We start from the raw sequence: 15,473 nt of genomic DNA, 5'->3' as shown, positions 1-15,473 counted from the left end.
AGTTTAAAGAAAATTATTTTCAACATTTGATTATTTTTTTACTTCTATAACATTTAAAAATAATACAGGGGAATATAAAAGATAAATGATTGTGTGCTAAATACTGCTGCAAATTTGGATTATAGCCAAGTTCTTTGTACTTAGTACATTCACATTCATGTTACAATATAAGCAATCTATTTCCTATACAAAATTTTCTATAAATACTCCCATGAATTTATTTTTCAAGAATAAAATAAATATATATAATATTAATCATTTAGTTTTGTTTGTTTTTTTCATAAATAATTAAAGATATTAAATCTTTATATATTTCTATCTATTATATTTCAAGCTAATTTTAAATGGTTTGAATACTAGAAACAATTTCTTTCTATTTTCAGCACTTAAATGTGTAAGATATCACAAAAATATAATAATATAATATTGTTATGTTTGTTTTTTATTACGTGTAGGTCATATATAGTACTACTTAAAAATCCAAAATTATATCTTTAATTATACATACAAAATATGTAGTGTATTATTGATATAATAAATTCCTAATGGATTAAATTACGCTAAGAGTGTACTTGTTTTGATTGTGTAGTTAAACAGTCTTTAGTTCCCTCTTTCATTTTCCTAGAGGTAATTTTAGTCTCATCTCATAGTCTTAATCTTAGTACATGTACTACTTCGGCCAATGCAATAGCCTGTAATTTTTTGAGTAAGCAACTTCTAATACAATATATATTTATTACAAGTATAGAAATTTGTTGAATAGTACAGTGATGTTAATATAAACAAAGGAATTGAACAGTAGTGTGAATGTTAATATTTAATTTGAATAATTTATTTTTAAAATATATGATTTTATATATTTTTTACTCATTGTAATTCCAATATTATTTGCAGCTTTACAGAAGTTATATATAATTTTATTTCAAAGTAAATTGTTATTATTTTTATAATATTTTATGATTATAATATGGATATAGCAAAAGAGTTAATATTGAATCTTAAACAAAAGAATGTTTCACATGTGGGATACGGTTTACAAAAGGAATGTGAAGCTCTTGTTGGACATATTTTACAAAATATGGTAAAATCTCAATTACCACCATTAAATGTTGAAAGAAAAAATGCAGAGGATGCAGTCAGATATAGAGAAGAAGGTAAATAAAAACTTTCTTACCTAATATATTTTTATTTTATACGAGTACAAATTTTGTTTTTTTTGTTTTTTTTTTTTTTTTTAGGAAATCAACATTTTGTTGTGGGCGATGACATTGATGCTATAGAGAGTTATACTAAAAGTTTAGCATATGCTAATAATAAAGAGTTAATGGCATATGCACATGCGAATAGATCTGCAGCTTTGTTCAGAAAAGAAATGTATAAAGAATGTTTGATAGATATTGATGCTGCTTTATTATATGGGTATCCAGAAAATAAAAGAACAAAACTTATGGAAAGGGGAGCCAAAGCAATCGATGAACTTAAGAAAATTTTACAAATATCCGAGAATAAACATACTAACATTGAAAAAATTATAGATCAAATTTGTTTAAATCAAAATATAAAAGAAGACATTACAAAAACAGATACTAATGATATACATATTAATGATAAAAATAAAGAAAGAAATTTATTGCTTGATAATCATGAAAAACGATTTTTTAATATCAGTCATTTTCCTATCAAATGTACAACACAAAAGCCAAGATATTTAGAGAAAGAAGGTTCTTTATCTCTTGCTTATGGTCAAAATAAGGAGTGTCCTGCTGCTAGCGATGGTATCAAAATTGTTTTTTCTAAAGAATTTGGACGTCATCTTATAGCTACAAAAAATTTGAGCCCAGGAGATATAGTTACCATTGAAAATCCGTATGCACACGTCATCTACGAGGACAGGTATAATGACATTTTAATAATTAAATTTATTTTAAAATATTTTTAATATTGTAGGTTCTACACCCATTGTCATCAATGTCTTTCAAGATGTTATAATTTAATACCATGTTCAAATTGTCCAATTGCACAATATTGTTCAGAAGAATGTAAAAAGATAGCTTGGGATATGGCTCATGTGACAGAATGTCCAATTTTGGTACTATTAAAAAATTTATTGAACGTTGATAAAGACAAGATAAGAATGCTTACTAAAATTATTAGACTGTTAATTATTGTAACAGAAAATGGTTCCAAGATAAAGGAATTACAAGAAGATACGAAAATTGCAGAATCCAATCCTGGTATTTTTATATTTTTAATATTTGATAGATTACACAATTAGCATAACATACTTAAATGTAATTTTTTACCTTTAGATAACAGGACAGCAGGTTTTTCAGATGAGGGTGTATTTTATAGTTTTAGTGCTCGATCTGCTTTAAGTCTTGCAACAAATATGATTACTAGACCATTAATAGGTATCAGTGCATTTGCATGTATTTCAGCTCTTGCTACTATTCTTCTAGCTACACAGACTAATTTCTTTGGGAAAAAATATGAAATAGATTATTTGGAAGATATAAGAGAATTTTCTAATTTAAAATTTTGTGGTAGTATCATGTTTCGGGCATCTGTTATTATGTCTTCTAATTGTTTTTCAGTAAGTTTCATAAATATGCAAAATGTAGGTGGTACTTTCTTGTTACTTTATTCTTTGTTTTACTTTTGTTAGGTACAACAAGAGCCAGGAGTAAAATCTGGATCAGGTTTATATGTAACACACAGTTTGTACAATCATTCATGTAGTCCAAATACGTTTAGACATTTTGAAGGACTGACTATGATTACTCGTGCGTTACATCCAATTTTAACAGGAGATCAAATTTTTACAAGTTATGGCCCTGAATATGCATATATGTCACGTTTAGAAAGGAAAGAAAAAATAATGCAGGATTATTTTTTTGATTGTCAATGTTCTGCATGTGTATTTAATTGGCCCATTTATACTGAAATACTTCGTAATCACGTGGGTTCGATTACCCAAAATAAGCAACTCGTAGAAAAATTAAAACCCTTTAAACAAAGATTGCTTAAGAATATTTATGATATCGATGCAGTAAAAAACGTTCTTAATATTTTATATAAAGAAGTATCTCAACCATGTGAGGAGATAGTTCACGCAGAACAATATCTAAAAAGTTACTATTTAGGTAAATTTAAGTGATTTAAATTATTTTAAACGAAATGATAATTGCTTGGCTTGCTTATATATAATGGCTTATTTATATGCTTCGTAAAAACTGCTGCTTTATTTTCCTTTATCCATCTAGCATTTTATAAATTAGCCCTAATAAAGTTGCTTTTCTTGCATTAACAATTGTTGATTTAAGTATTTTGCTACTGCTTTATTTATAAACATATGAAAAGAATTAATGCGATTAATAATATAAACAATGCACTTGTGTATTATATATTATATATTTTGTTTTTTAGATCCGTAATACATGGGTTTATATATTAAGCAGTACATTTAATAAAAGACATGAATGTTTTTAAAAATTTTTTATTTAAGTTATATGTATATTTTGCTAGATGACACTAAATACATGCACATCATTTTTACATCAACTTGAAGAAATGTGTATATATATATACACACACACACACATGTGTATATATATATATATATATATACATATATATATACATACATATATATATATATATATATATACATACACACATTTATTTATCAATCAGTGTCAATATGAAGGAATTACAGTAAACTAATGTGTACATGTAACTATATCATTGAACATTATAAGTCTGTAACGATACTTTACCTTTTAAGAAAGTAAGTATATTTTATTCCTATTAATAATAAGAAAGAAATCTATATCATTAATATATGAAAAAAAATATTCGTTAACGGAAGGAAATGCACTATATTGTCACATTTAAAAGTAAGATGAAACTATTTTTAGCAAGACTTGAGAAATTCATATTTAATAATTCATTATGATAGTGTAAAGTTTATAAATTATATAAAAAAAAATCATTGAAGAATATATATATATACATAAAAATTGATTTAATTGTATATAGGATTCTATATATTATTTTAAAAATGTAACTGTCTTCTTATTAATGAAAAATATTTTTACATTATTTGTATTAAGTAAAAGAAATAAATTTTGATATTACTGCTACTCCTAGAAAACAATAAAAGGCCGATTAAGTTTATAATATCATTATATTCCATAATATAAGTCATGATGTGTAATTGAACAAATTAATATCGCGTTTATATTAAATTAAAATCATATCATATTATACCATAGTAATGTTTATACTGAGTTTATGATGAAATCATATAGTAGCAGTACACATACCATCTCTGATTATTTATATCAGAGAATGAGACATTTACAATTAAAAAATTTTCATACTGCTATTACACCGAGTCCCTATTAAATGTAAGTTCAAATATAAAGATTCAATAAGATATTCAATTTTTCTACATTATTCAACAAAAGTTTTTAATAATATACAAGAATTACATACACGTGATTAAAAGTAATATGATCATTTAGAATAATTTAGGCAAACTTTGAGGATTCTATTAGAAAAGAATTTTCTAGTATAGGAAGCATTGTAGTTTTAATACGATTGTAGGTAAAGAAAGCATTTCTGAAAGAATTAAAATATAGGGATACAGTATGCAGTATTGAGTATAAGAAAATGATTTATGTCATTTTCCTATAATTTTCATAAAGTGTGCAATATATTTATCATTGAATAAGGTAGCAAAAATGAGTGATTAAGAACAAAATGGTTTGAGTAATTAACAAAGTTTTATGAATTACTGTGAATCTAGTTAAAAACGACCAATATTAGGAAAAGCTGCAAAAAGAGGTGTTGTTGTTGCTGCTGCTGCTGCTGCTGGTTGTTGGTCACCAATACTTTTGAGCAAATTGCCTTGTAACAAACTGTCAAGAGCCTTTTGAACCGTTGGATCATTTAATAATGGCGATGGAGAAACTCCCGTAGTAGTTGTAGAAGTCGTTGATGCTGATGTGGCATTTGTTGATGCTGCTGGCATAACATGATGTGTTCATGAAGTCGGTGGGTACAAGCCCAGACAAAGTATGATTTGAAGTTCGTTCGCTTTGACCACACTGTGCCGCAATTTCACAAAACACCACTTTGCACTTAATTAATTTCAAAGCGTACGAAGTTCGTTCTGATTAAGAACAATCGTAATTGCACGTAAGAACGCGCACGTAATAACTTCTTCAAGAGAAGTATTATTCACGGATAAAAAACGGAAATTGCATAGCAAAAATCCGTATACGCGGTATTAAAATAAAGAGAAGATAAATATTGACGTGTGTCACGCAGGAATTATCTTCCCTAATGTATAAAAAAATTTCATAAAGCATTGTGTGCAAGACATGATTTGTACCACAGTACAATAAAGGAAATAGTAGAATCCTTTATAATCATTACAAAAGACTCAGCACAACTGCAGTTTTACTATAAAACAATAACACTAAGCTTATGCTTCAGTGTACTATACTAAATATATAAATTATTGATATAAATTTTTTACAGAAAGGCTGTTCATGAAATAATTAAATATTAAAATGAAGAAAATTATAATAAAAAAATAATATAATTTTAATATTTGCTGCTAGCAAAAATTAATGATGGGATATCTATTAGATATTTGATTTAACATTCAATGTTGAACTGTCCTGATTTATTGATACTATCACACCAATAATATCTATATTACAAAAATTATTGGAGTACCAAATAGTGTGTATATAGAATTTAAAGTTTATCAGTGTAATTCTATATCTTTTACCTGTTCCCCAATTAGCTGGAGGGACAGGAGCCGGTGCTGGTGTTGGTGCTGGAACTGGACTGGGTGCTGGTGCTGACGAGTTGCTTTTATTGCTATTCAAAATATTAAGTATTCTCGATTGCAACTCAGCTTGTTTCGGATCATTAACTGTCAATGTTGTTGCAGCTGGTATGTCTTTTGCATCACCCAACTCTACTTGTACTTGTTCTTCTCTTTTAACTTCGAGATATTTTATAACTCTGTCATATTGTAGTACAGTCAATTGACGATTATCTGCTAACATATTTAAAAGGACTTGGATGGCGTCAGGATGACGCTCGATTGCAAGTGGAGTATTAAGAGGAACTGAACGACCTCCTGCTTTGTAATTAGCAAAATCCCTTGATATTAAATTAATAGCATCTTCAACGGGCATATTCCTGTGCTCTATAAATCAATTAAAATTATACATGTGCAAATATGTAGATGCACTTAAGTAATTAAACAATTAACAATTAGTTACCTTGAGGTAAACCATGTAAAATGTTAAGTGTGAGAGAGTGATGTTCCTGGTTAATAGGGGTCACTACCACAGCATATAAACAACCACGACTTGCTATATTACCAAGAACACGGCTCAAAAGAACATCTTCATTCGGAAATAATAGATCTACCGTTAAACCTACTTTCTTCAAACGCATTTCAATGGCTTCTGCATATTCTCTATAATTATATATAATTTGTTATGACATATGTAGAAAATATTCATTAGTAAAAAATATCAACTTACGTTAATGCTTTATTAACTACTATAATTTCACAGTCATTTTTTTCAGCTGCAATTGCTGGATAATCTGTATTTCCAGTGTTTCTGAAAAATATATTTCTGTAAAATGCTATTCTATTTTTAATATCAATATTTTTATAAAAAAATTTTACCCAAAGCTTATATTCATATCTCGCGGGCCAGAATTTTTGAAATCGTCATAACGAGAGCTACTATCATTAAAAGAGTCTCTTCCTCCAAAAGTATTGCTACGTAGTCTGTCATTTGGTTTATGATCCCAATCACGGCCGGCTTTATCATCTATACGAGTGCCTCTATTAATGGGACTACGATCTCTAAAATTGTTCCCAGAAGAATTATCTCTATTTTTATTTCTATTTTTTCCACCTCTAGTGCCTCGTAATCTACCACCTCCACCTGGAGTAGTACCTCCTCCACCTCCACTGCCTGAATTTTGATTACCACCAGGTATATTTTGATTACGATTTTGGTTGCCACCCGGCCTATTTTGATTTGTAGCAAGGCCAAACTGACTGTTTCCACCTCTATTCTGATTACCTGGACCAGTACCAAATGGTTCATTTCCACTTCTGTTTTGATTACCAGTACCAAACTGATTGCTGTTTCTATTCTGATTATTATTATTAAATTGATCATTATTATTTCCACGATGTTGGTTTATATTGCCAAATTGATCATTTGTACTATCTCTACTCTGATTTCCATCAATGAATTGACTCGTCATAGAACTGTTTCCTTTTAAATTGCTGCCAAATTGATTATCATTAGCAAGACTCTGGCTCGTATTATTAAAGCCTTGACTTCCACTACTAAAGGAGTCATTTGCGTTGTTAAAATGATTGTTTGTGCTACCAAATTGATTATTAGAGCTACCCTGTGGTTTTCCTGGTCCATTGTTAGCATTACCTATACCAGAACCACCTATACTGCCAGAATTATTTATTCCTCCGCTATTACTTCCTCCACCTGCATTATTACTACCAGATTGAGAATCTTTTTTTGCAGGTCTAACATCTATAAAGAAGAAGAATTTATTGATTTAACAGTACTTATAACAAGGTTTAAATAATGTATTAAAATTTGAAAGAGAACGAATGAAAAGATTTTTCACCTATTCTTCTGCCTTTAAACATTGCTCCATTTTCATTTTGAATAGCTTTCTGAGCAGATTGTTCTTCTTCAAATTGAACAAAACCAAATCCTCGATTTATCAGTGATCCCACAATAGTTCCATATTTTGAAAAGTGTTCTTCTAGTTCATGTTTTGTCATATCATCTGTTTGTAAATGACCTACGAATATGCGGCTACTAACGGTAGCAGGATCTTTTAAAAGACGCGCACTCATTTTTAATCAATTTTTTATCTTGTACACAAACACTATAAACAATTTTAATATATTATGATATGCTATATGATTTCGATGTCCAACGTTGTAATGGATAATTCGTTAGATGTTCCAAACAATTTGTGACTGTGAGGTTATATCTTAATACGAAAATACTTACGTTATTACAATTCAGTTATTTATCCCAAATATGCATATGACAAAAATATGATTCAATAAGAAATCTATGGAATTCGTATTAATTTTTCGATTTTGACAATAGTACACACCCATTGAAATCTTATTTTCTCCCAAATATAAACCGCCACTAAACAAATGAGCGCTGTACTTCAACACATCAACGCTACACATAATAAATTTAATTCATAAAAACGACACGGTCAGCTGATGGCGCTGAATCTTATGTCCGGCTTTAACATATGCAACAATATCTATTAATGAGTTTTCTTCAGTTATTATTGTTTCTAAAAAGATCTCATATATTTTTACATATTATTATGTTCTTATTAATATATAAAAAAATAAGCATTTCTAAAAATAAAAATTATGAAATTTAATAAAAATTAAAAATCCCAGGTCCCACCGAGATTTGAACTCGGATCGCTGGATTCAGAGTCCAGAGTGCTAACCATTACACCATGGGACCTTGATATTTTTCGTTTTATAAATAGTAGATAGCTTACATTTATTTTCATTTTTTTTTATATAGAACACTTTAATTTAATATTAATATGTAAAATATATTGATGATTTAATTGGTATTATTGAAATAATATATTTTACTTCCATAAAAAATGTATGGGTATCATATGAATGCTAAAAAATTGTTAAAAATGAAATAAAATTTAAAAAGAAACTTTTTGTGTTAAATAATATGATAAATTAACGTTAGAATATTTGTAAAATACTACTCAAGTTTTGTAAGAATAATATATAATATTTTGTAAGAACATACGTATAATACAATACATATATTAACAAGTCAGTAATAATAGCATACAAATATATATATATATATACTTGTAATATATATATAGCATATATATATTATATATATATATATGCTATTCAAATATTATATTCTACTTTGATAACTAAACAAACTTTATATAGAGAAAAATGAATTTTTTACAAGAACTCACTTTTGATTACAATTAACTAAATATTATCTTTTCCTCTTTTAAATTATAAGCAAACATACTGTCACTTTTCATCCCGTATTCATTTGCTTATATTTGATGTTTCAAACTTTGTTACATTGTCATTTTCATTGTCTTGTGTTAATAAGTCTTCAGCATTAGTAATAGACTTATCTGAAATTTCAATTTCTTTCTTGTCTATATCTGAATTCTTTATTGTACAATCCTAAAGAAAATAATTAAACATTATTTATCTGCAAATTATCATTAATATTCATACATAATCATTGATATATAATATACCTTGGCACATGCCATATTTTGCTTTACAGCACAAATTTCAAGTAAGTTGTATTTCCTATATTTATAATAATCAGGTGCAACTGATATTAAACATATACCCCGTATTACTTCTACCACAACAGCAAGTTCTGGATTTTTTAAATTTGCTCTATTTCCTGGATTCTTTTTCTTTATTATTTCTGCTAGGTCATTAATAATTTCTTCTCTATGTATATTGTCATTGCTGTGACGACTGAAGAAAAGACTTTTTATTATATTTGTTATAATACTCCCAATAATTGCATAAATCTTGATTATCACTGAATAATACTTACTTAAATACAATACTGTAAGTTTTTGGTTCTTGAGAAAAATATTTTTCAAATATCACACTTGCTGTTGATCTGATATCGTTCATATATGCTTTGCATACAACTTCTATTGGTAAAAGTCTTAATAAAAATCTACTGCGTTGCTGTTTAGTTCTGTCTAATTCTTTGATTATATGACTAACTAATTCTAAAGGATTAGATAATGTACTTTTAATAAAAACTACATTCTTTACACCAGTATGTACCACCTAGCAAAAGTTATATAGTTAGTATATCAAATAATGAAAAATTTAATTTCATAGAAAATCTACCTGAAATCTTCTTGAAGCAATTGGTTTCTCAGACTCTGCTTTTAACTGATTAATTTCTTTGCTTAAAGCAGTTGATATATCTTCTTCATCGCTATTATTTTGCTGATTATTCTCAGGAGACTGTATTTCATTTACCATAGAGCCATCATTCGTACATATTGTTGATACCTCCAAAAAAAATTATGTAGCATATAGATAACAATTTTCGTAAAAGTTTCAATTACTTTACTTAACCGACTGATATACCTTATCTTTATTTAATCCATAAATTTCATCGGCAAATTCGTTAAGTATTTTATATGCATCTCTTACACAGTCCTTTTCACGAAAATTACACGTGCATAGGAATCCTGTCATGCCTGTTTCTAAAGTAAAGTGTTTACGTTTCTTTTGATTACTTTCCTTATTCGGAAAGTAATATTTTTTTCTTTTTTGCTCCATTTACATAAACAAAATAATTATAACTGTTATAATAAATAGAATATTTTCACAAACTGAAAAGTTCACTTATATATCAATTATGACAACCCGCGTTGTTTTAAGGCTACTTACCATCCTTTGCTGGTAACGTGTGCGACATTAGCGACAGCTATGAATAAAATATAAACTACAAATGTAAAACCTCCCAATGCCTCTATTATACCAAATAAGTTTATTTACGTAATATTCTTTTCATGCGTAACTAACAACTGAGTCACAATAACAGTATATAAACGGAGTATAAAAAACTAATAAATGATTTAATTTAATATTTCAAATTTTTAACCCGAAGTCATAACTATTATTTAACATCAACAAACACAGATTTTTGATTAACTTTCAAACTTTTCGAATTAGTTCTCTTTTACATTTGACGAGTAAACATTCAAGCTCTCTCATCCTAAGCCTGCACATATAAAATTTAATATTTTCGGTGATTTCAGATTTATTTTAAAAATATAAAAGTACGCGAAGTTCAACAAATTCGCTTAAACATGACAAAGATCGTAAGATGCGAAAAAAAAATAATAATAACATCAAATTTCAATACTTAAAAATTTTCTTCTCTGCGTACTTGGCCTTATGAAATATGAACATATTAGATCTTTTCATTAGCTTTAACTATTACCGGATTAGTAATTTTTTGCATTCCAACGCGTTAGCATAGTAACTCCCTCTTTCAAAATGTAAAAAATAATAAATTAATACTCTCGACATTTTTTTCAAATATTTAAAAAATTTTAATTGCTTGCGGAATAGAAAAAATAATATTTAAACAAGAGTATAATCTTTTAAACATTAAATAGACGGTAAAGAGAGAAAAACCTAAGATAATTCTAATTTATAATTCCTATACTTCCAAATTTTATCTCGGGATTGTCGGCCATGTGCAATATAAACATAAACTCTCGTTCTATTAACTTTGACAGTTCGCGAGTTAGTTTCCCTTCGCACACCGAACAGAGAACATCGGTACACTCTATTTTTAATCGCGAAATCATAAAAATTAATATTTTCGTTAATTTTTAATTAAATGAATAATCTTTAACATACGCGGAGCGCAATAAATAAATTTTTAAACAATAATTAATTCGTTTAAACATTGAAAAGTCGAAAACGCGCGAGATAGTTAAAATAATTCTAATTTAAAATTCCTACACTTCCAAATTTTATCTCGGTATTGTCGGCCTTGTGAAATATAAACATAAACTCTCGTTCTCTTAACTTTGACAGTTCGCGAGTTAGTTTCCCTTTGCACTCTGACCAGTGAACATCGGTACTCTCTATTTTTAATCGCGAAATCATAAAAATTAATATTTTCGTTAATTTTTAATTAAATCAATAATCTTTAACATACGCGGAGCGCAATAAATAAATTTTTAAACAATAATGCATTCGTTTAGACACTGAAAAGATGAAAACGCGCGAGATAGTTAAAATAATTCTAATTTAAAATTCGTACACTTCAAAATTTTATCTCGGGTTTGTTGGCCTTGTGCAGTATAAACATAAACTCTCGTTCTATTAACTTTGACAGTTCGCGAGTTAGTTTCCCTTTGCACTCTGACCAGTGAACATCGGTACTCTCTATTTTTAATCGCGAAATCATAAAAATTAATATTTTCGTTAATTTTTAATTAAATCAATAATCTTTAACATACGCGGAGCGCAATAAATAAATTTTTAAACAATAATGCATTCGTTTAGACACTGAAAAGATGAAAACGCGCGAGATAGTTAAAATAATTCTAATTTAAAATTCGTACACTTCAAAATTTTATCTCGGGATTGTTGGCCTTGTGCAATATAAACATAAACTTTCGTTCTATTAATTTTGACAGTTCGCGAGTTAGTTTCCCTTTGCACTCCGACCAGTGAACATCGGTACTCTCTATTTCTAATCGCGTAAACATAAAAATTAATATTTTCGTTAATTTTTAATTAATTAAGCAGTCTTTAACATACGCGGAGCGCAATAAATAAATTTTTAAGCATTAATGTATTCGTTTAGACATTGAAAAGTCGAAAACGCGCGAGATAGTTAAAATAATTCTAATTTAAAATTCGTACACTTCAAAATTTTATCTCGGGTTTGTTGGCCTTGTGCAGTATAAACATAAACTCTCGTTCTATTAACTTTGACAGTGCGCGAGATAGTTTCCCTTTGCACTCCGACCAGTGAACATCGGTACTCTCTATTTCTAATCGCGTAAACATAAAAATTAATATTTTCGTTAATTTTTAATTAATTAAGCAGTCTTTAACATACGCGGAGCGCAATAAATAAATTTTTAAACAATAGTGAATTTGTTTAAACGTAAAAATACGAAAACGCGCTAGATACTAAAAATAATTTCAATTTAAAATTCCTACACTTCAAAGTTTTATCTCGGGATTGTTGGCCTTCTGCAATATAAACATAAACGGTCCTTCTATTAACTTTGACGGTTCACGAGTTAGTTTTTCTTTGCACTCCGTCCAGAGAACATCGATACTATCTATTTCTAATCGCGGGAACTTATAAATTAATATTTTTCTTAATTTACAATTAATTAAACAGTTTTTAACATACGTAGAGCACAACAAATAAATATTTAAACAATAGTGAATTTGTTTAAACGTAAAAATACGAAAACACGCTAGATACTAAAAATAATTTCAATTTAAAATTCCTACACTTAAAAGTTTTATCTCGGGATTGTTGGCCTTCTGCAATATAAACATAAACGGTCCTTCTATTAACTTTGACGGTTCACGAATTAGTTTTTCTTTGCACTCCGTCCAGAGAACATGGATACTCTCTATTTCTAATCGCGGGAACTTATAAATTAATATTTTCGTTAATTTACAATTAATTAAACAGTTTTTAACATACGCAGAGCACAACAAATAGATATTTAAACAATAGTGAATTTGTTTAAACGTAAAAATACGAAAACACGCTAGATACTAAAAATAATTTCAATTTAAAATTCTTACACTTCAAAGTTTTATCTCGGGATTGTTGGCCTTCTGCAATATAAACATAAACTCTCGTTCTATTAACTTTGACAGTGCACGAGATAGTTTCCCTTTGCACTCCGACCAGTGAACATCGGTACTCTCTATTTCTAATCGCGTAAACATAAAAATTAATATTTTCGTTAATTTTTAATTAAATGAATAATCTTTAACATACGCGGAACGCAATAAATAAATTTTTAAACAATAATGCATTCGTTTAGACATTGAAAAGTCGAAAACGCGCGAGATAGTTAAAATAATTCTAATTTAAAATTCGTACACTTCAAAATTTTATCTCGGGTTTGTTGGCCTTGTGCAGTATAAACATAAACTCTCGTTCTATTAACTTTGACAGTTCGCGAGTTAGTTTCCCTTTGCATTCCGACCAGTGAACATCGGTACTCTCTATTTTTAATCGCGAAATCATAAAAATTAATATTTTCGTTAATTTTTAATTAAATCAATAATCTTTAACATACGCGGAGCGCAATAAATAAATTTTTAAACAATAATGCATTCGTTTAGACACTGAAAAGATGAAAACGCGCGAGATAGTTAAAATAATTCTAATTTAAAATTCGTACACTTCAAAATTTTATCTCGGGTTTGTTGGCCTTGTGCAGTATAAACATAAACTCTCGTTCTATTAACTTTGACAGTGCACGAGATAGTTTCCCTTTGCACTCCGACCAGTGAACATCGGTACTCTCTATTTCTAATCGCGTAAACATAAAAATTAATATTTTCGTTAATTTTTAATTAATTAAACAGTCTTTAACATACGCCGAGCGCAATAAATAAATTTTTAAGCAATAATGCATTCATTTAGACATTGAAAAGTCGAAAACGCGCGAGATAGTTAAAATAATTCTAATTTAAAATTCGTACACTTCAAAACTTTATCTCGGGATTGTCGGCCTTGTGCAATATAAACATAAACTCTCGTTCTCTTAACTTTGACAGTTCGCGAGTTAGTTTCCCTTTGCACTCCGACCAGTGAACATCGGTACTCTCTATTTCTAATCGCGTAAACATAAAAATTAATATTTTCGTTAATTTTTAATTAAATGAATAATCTTTAACATACGCGGAACGCAATAAATAAATTTTTAAACAATAATGCATTCGTTTAGACATTGAAAAGTCGAAAACGCGCGAGATAGTTAAAATAATTCTAATTTAAAATTCCTACACTTCCAAATTTTATCTCGGTATTGTCGGCCTTGTGCAATATAAACATAAACTCTCGTTCTCTTAACTTTGACAGTTCGCGAGTTAGTTTCCCTTTGCACTCCGACCAGTGAACATCGGTACTCTCTATTTCTAATCGCGTAAACATGAAAATTAATATTTTCGTTAATTTTTAATTAATTAAACAGTCTTTAACATACGCGGAGCGCTATAAATAAATTTTTAAGCAATAATGCATTCGTTTAGACATTGAAAAGTCGAAAACGCGCGAGATAGTTAAAATAATTCTAGTTTAAAATTCGTACACTTCAAAATTTTATCTCGGGATTGTTGGCCTTGTGCAATATAAACATAAACTCTCGTTCTCTTAACTTTGACAGTTCGCGAGTTAGTTTCCCTTTGCATTCCGACCAGTGAACATCGGTACTCTCTATTTTTAATCGCGAAATCATAAAAATTAATATTTTCGTTAATTTTTAATTAATTAAACAGTCTTTAACATACGCGGAGCGCAATAAATAAATTTTTAAGCAATAATGCATTCGTTTAGACATTGAAAAGTCGAAAACGCGCGAGATAGTTAAAATAATTCTAATTTAAAATTCGTACACTTCAAAATTTTATCTCGGGTTTGTTGGCCTTGTGCAGTATAAACATAAACTCTCGTTCTATTAACTTTGACAGTTCGCGAGATAGTTTCCCTTTGCACTCCGAACAGAGAACATCGGTACTCTCTATTTCTAATCGAGAAAACATTAAAATTAATATTTACGTAAATTATTAATTAATTAAACAGTCT

At 28.5% G+C, this 15,473-nt stretch overlaps 3 protein-coding genes and 1 non-coding gene across 7 annotated transcripts; 1 reads left to right on the top strand and 3 right to left on the bottom strand.

The window, feature by feature from the left end:
* Positions 1–21: 21 nt before the first annotated feature.
* Positions 22–4,032, top strand: LOC124948611 (SET and MYND domain-containing protein 4-like). 3 transcript variants are annotated; one of them, XM_047492486.1, is made up of 6 exons: positions 22–1,154; positions 1,239–1,893; positions 1,948–2,234; positions 2,310–2,593; positions 2,666–3,143; positions 3,427–4,032. In XM_047492486.1, exons 1-6 carry the CDS (start codon positions 968–970, stop codon positions 3,432–3,434), a joined length of 1,899 nt encoding a protein of 632 aa, XP_047348442.1. In that variant the 5' UTR covers positions 22–967; the 3' UTR covers positions 3,435–4,032. The 3 variants fall into 3 exon arrangements, with proteins under 3 accessions (XP_047348442.1, XP_047348432.1, XP_047348423.1); XM_047492476.1 differs by lacking the exon at positions 3,427–4,032 and having other exon boundaries at positions 22–706; positions 895–1,154; positions 2,666–3,392; XM_047492467.1 differs by lacking the exon at positions 3,427–4,032 and having other exon boundaries at positions 2,666–3,392.
* Positions 4,033–4,695: 663 nt separating this feature from the next.
* LOC124948607 (nuclear receptor coactivator 5) lies at positions 4,696–8,521 on the bottom strand. Of its 2 annotated transcripts, none has more exons than XM_047492442.1 (7): positions 8,097–8,521; positions 7,702–7,968; positions 6,722–7,604; positions 6,573–6,653; positions 6,306–6,505; positions 5,804–6,229; positions 4,696–5,028 (listed from the first exon to the last, which is right to left on the bottom strand). In XM_047492442.1, the coding sequence occupies exons 2-7, from the start codon at positions 7,934–7,936 to the stop codon at positions 4,811–4,813; spliced, it is 2,043 nt and encodes a 680-aa protein (XP_047348398.1). In that variant the 5' UTR covers positions 7,937–7,968; positions 8,097–8,521; the 3' UTR covers positions 4,696–4,810. The 2 variants fall into 2 exon arrangements, with proteins under 2 accessions (XP_047348398.1, XP_047348409.1); XM_047492453.1 differs by having other exon boundaries at positions 4,696–5,025; positions 8,097–8,516.
* Positions 8,511–8,582, bottom strand: Trnaq-cug. Its single transcript has one exon. It is a non-coding gene; the product is annotated as a tRNA-Gln (tRNA).
* Positions 8,583–8,919: 337 nt separating this feature from the next.
* On the bottom strand, positions 8,920–10,581 carry LOC124946357 (THUMP domain-containing protein 1 homolog). Its single transcript, XM_047486905.1, has 5 exons — positions 10,247–10,581; positions 10,001–10,168; positions 9,693–9,937; positions 9,379–9,610; positions 8,920–9,301 (listed from the first exon to the last, which is right to left on the bottom strand). The coding sequence occupies exons 1-5, from the start codon at positions 10,439–10,441 to the stop codon at positions 9,158–9,160; spliced, it is 984 nt and encodes a 327-aa protein (XP_047342861.1). The 5' UTR covers positions 10,442–10,581; the 3' UTR covers positions 8,920–9,157.
* Positions 10,582–15,473: the final 4,892 nt, after the last annotated feature.

This window comes from Vespa velutina, chromosome 1 (assembly GCF_912470025.1).
Source record: "Vespa velutina chromosome 1, iVesVel2.1, whole genome shotgun sequence".
NCBI lineage: Eukaryota > Metazoa > Arthropoda > Insecta > Hymenoptera > Vespidae > Vespa > Vespa velutina.
The sequence above is the reverse complement of the archived record's forward strand: the minus strand, read 5'-3'. Positions and strand labels throughout refer to the sequence as shown.

Bases quoted from the DNA above. Each gene is read 5' to 3' on its own strand.
- LOC124948607 (XM_047492442.1), bottom strand. From the start codon at position 7,936: ATGAGTGCGCGTCTTTTAAAAGATCCTGCTACCGTTAGTAGCCGCATA. The intron at 6,654-6,721 runs GTAAAATTTTTT...TATATTTTTCAG, and splicing joins GATATGAATATAAGCTTTGG to AAACACTGGAAATACAGATT. The intron at 6,230-6,305 runs GTAACTAATTGT...ATTGATTTATAG, and splicing joins TTTACATGGTTTACCTCAAG to AGCACAGGAATATGCCCGTT.
- LOC124948611 (XM_047492476.1), top strand. From the start codon at position 968: ATGGATATAGCAAAAGAGTTAATATTGAATCTTAAACAAAAGAATGTT. The intron at 1,894-1,947 runs GTATAATGACAT...TTAATATTGTAG, and splicing joins CACGTCATCTACGAGGACAG to GTTCTACACCCATTGTCATC. The intron at 2,235-2,309 runs GTATTTTTATAT...TTTTACCTTTAG, and splicing joins AATTGCAGAATCCAATCCTG to ATAACAGGACAGCAGGTTTT.
- LOC124946357 (XM_047486905.1), bottom strand. From the start codon at position 10,441: ATGGAGCAAAAAAGAAAAAAATATTACTTTCCGAATAAGGAAAGTAAT. The intron at 9,938-10,000 runs GTAGATTTTCTA...AACTTTTGCTAG, and splicing joins TTGCTTCAAGAAGATTTCAG to GTGGTACATACTGGTGTAAA. The intron at 9,611-9,692 runs GTAAGTATTATT...TCTTTTCTTCAG, and splicing joins ACTTACAGTATTGTATTTAA to TCGTCACAGCAATGACAATA.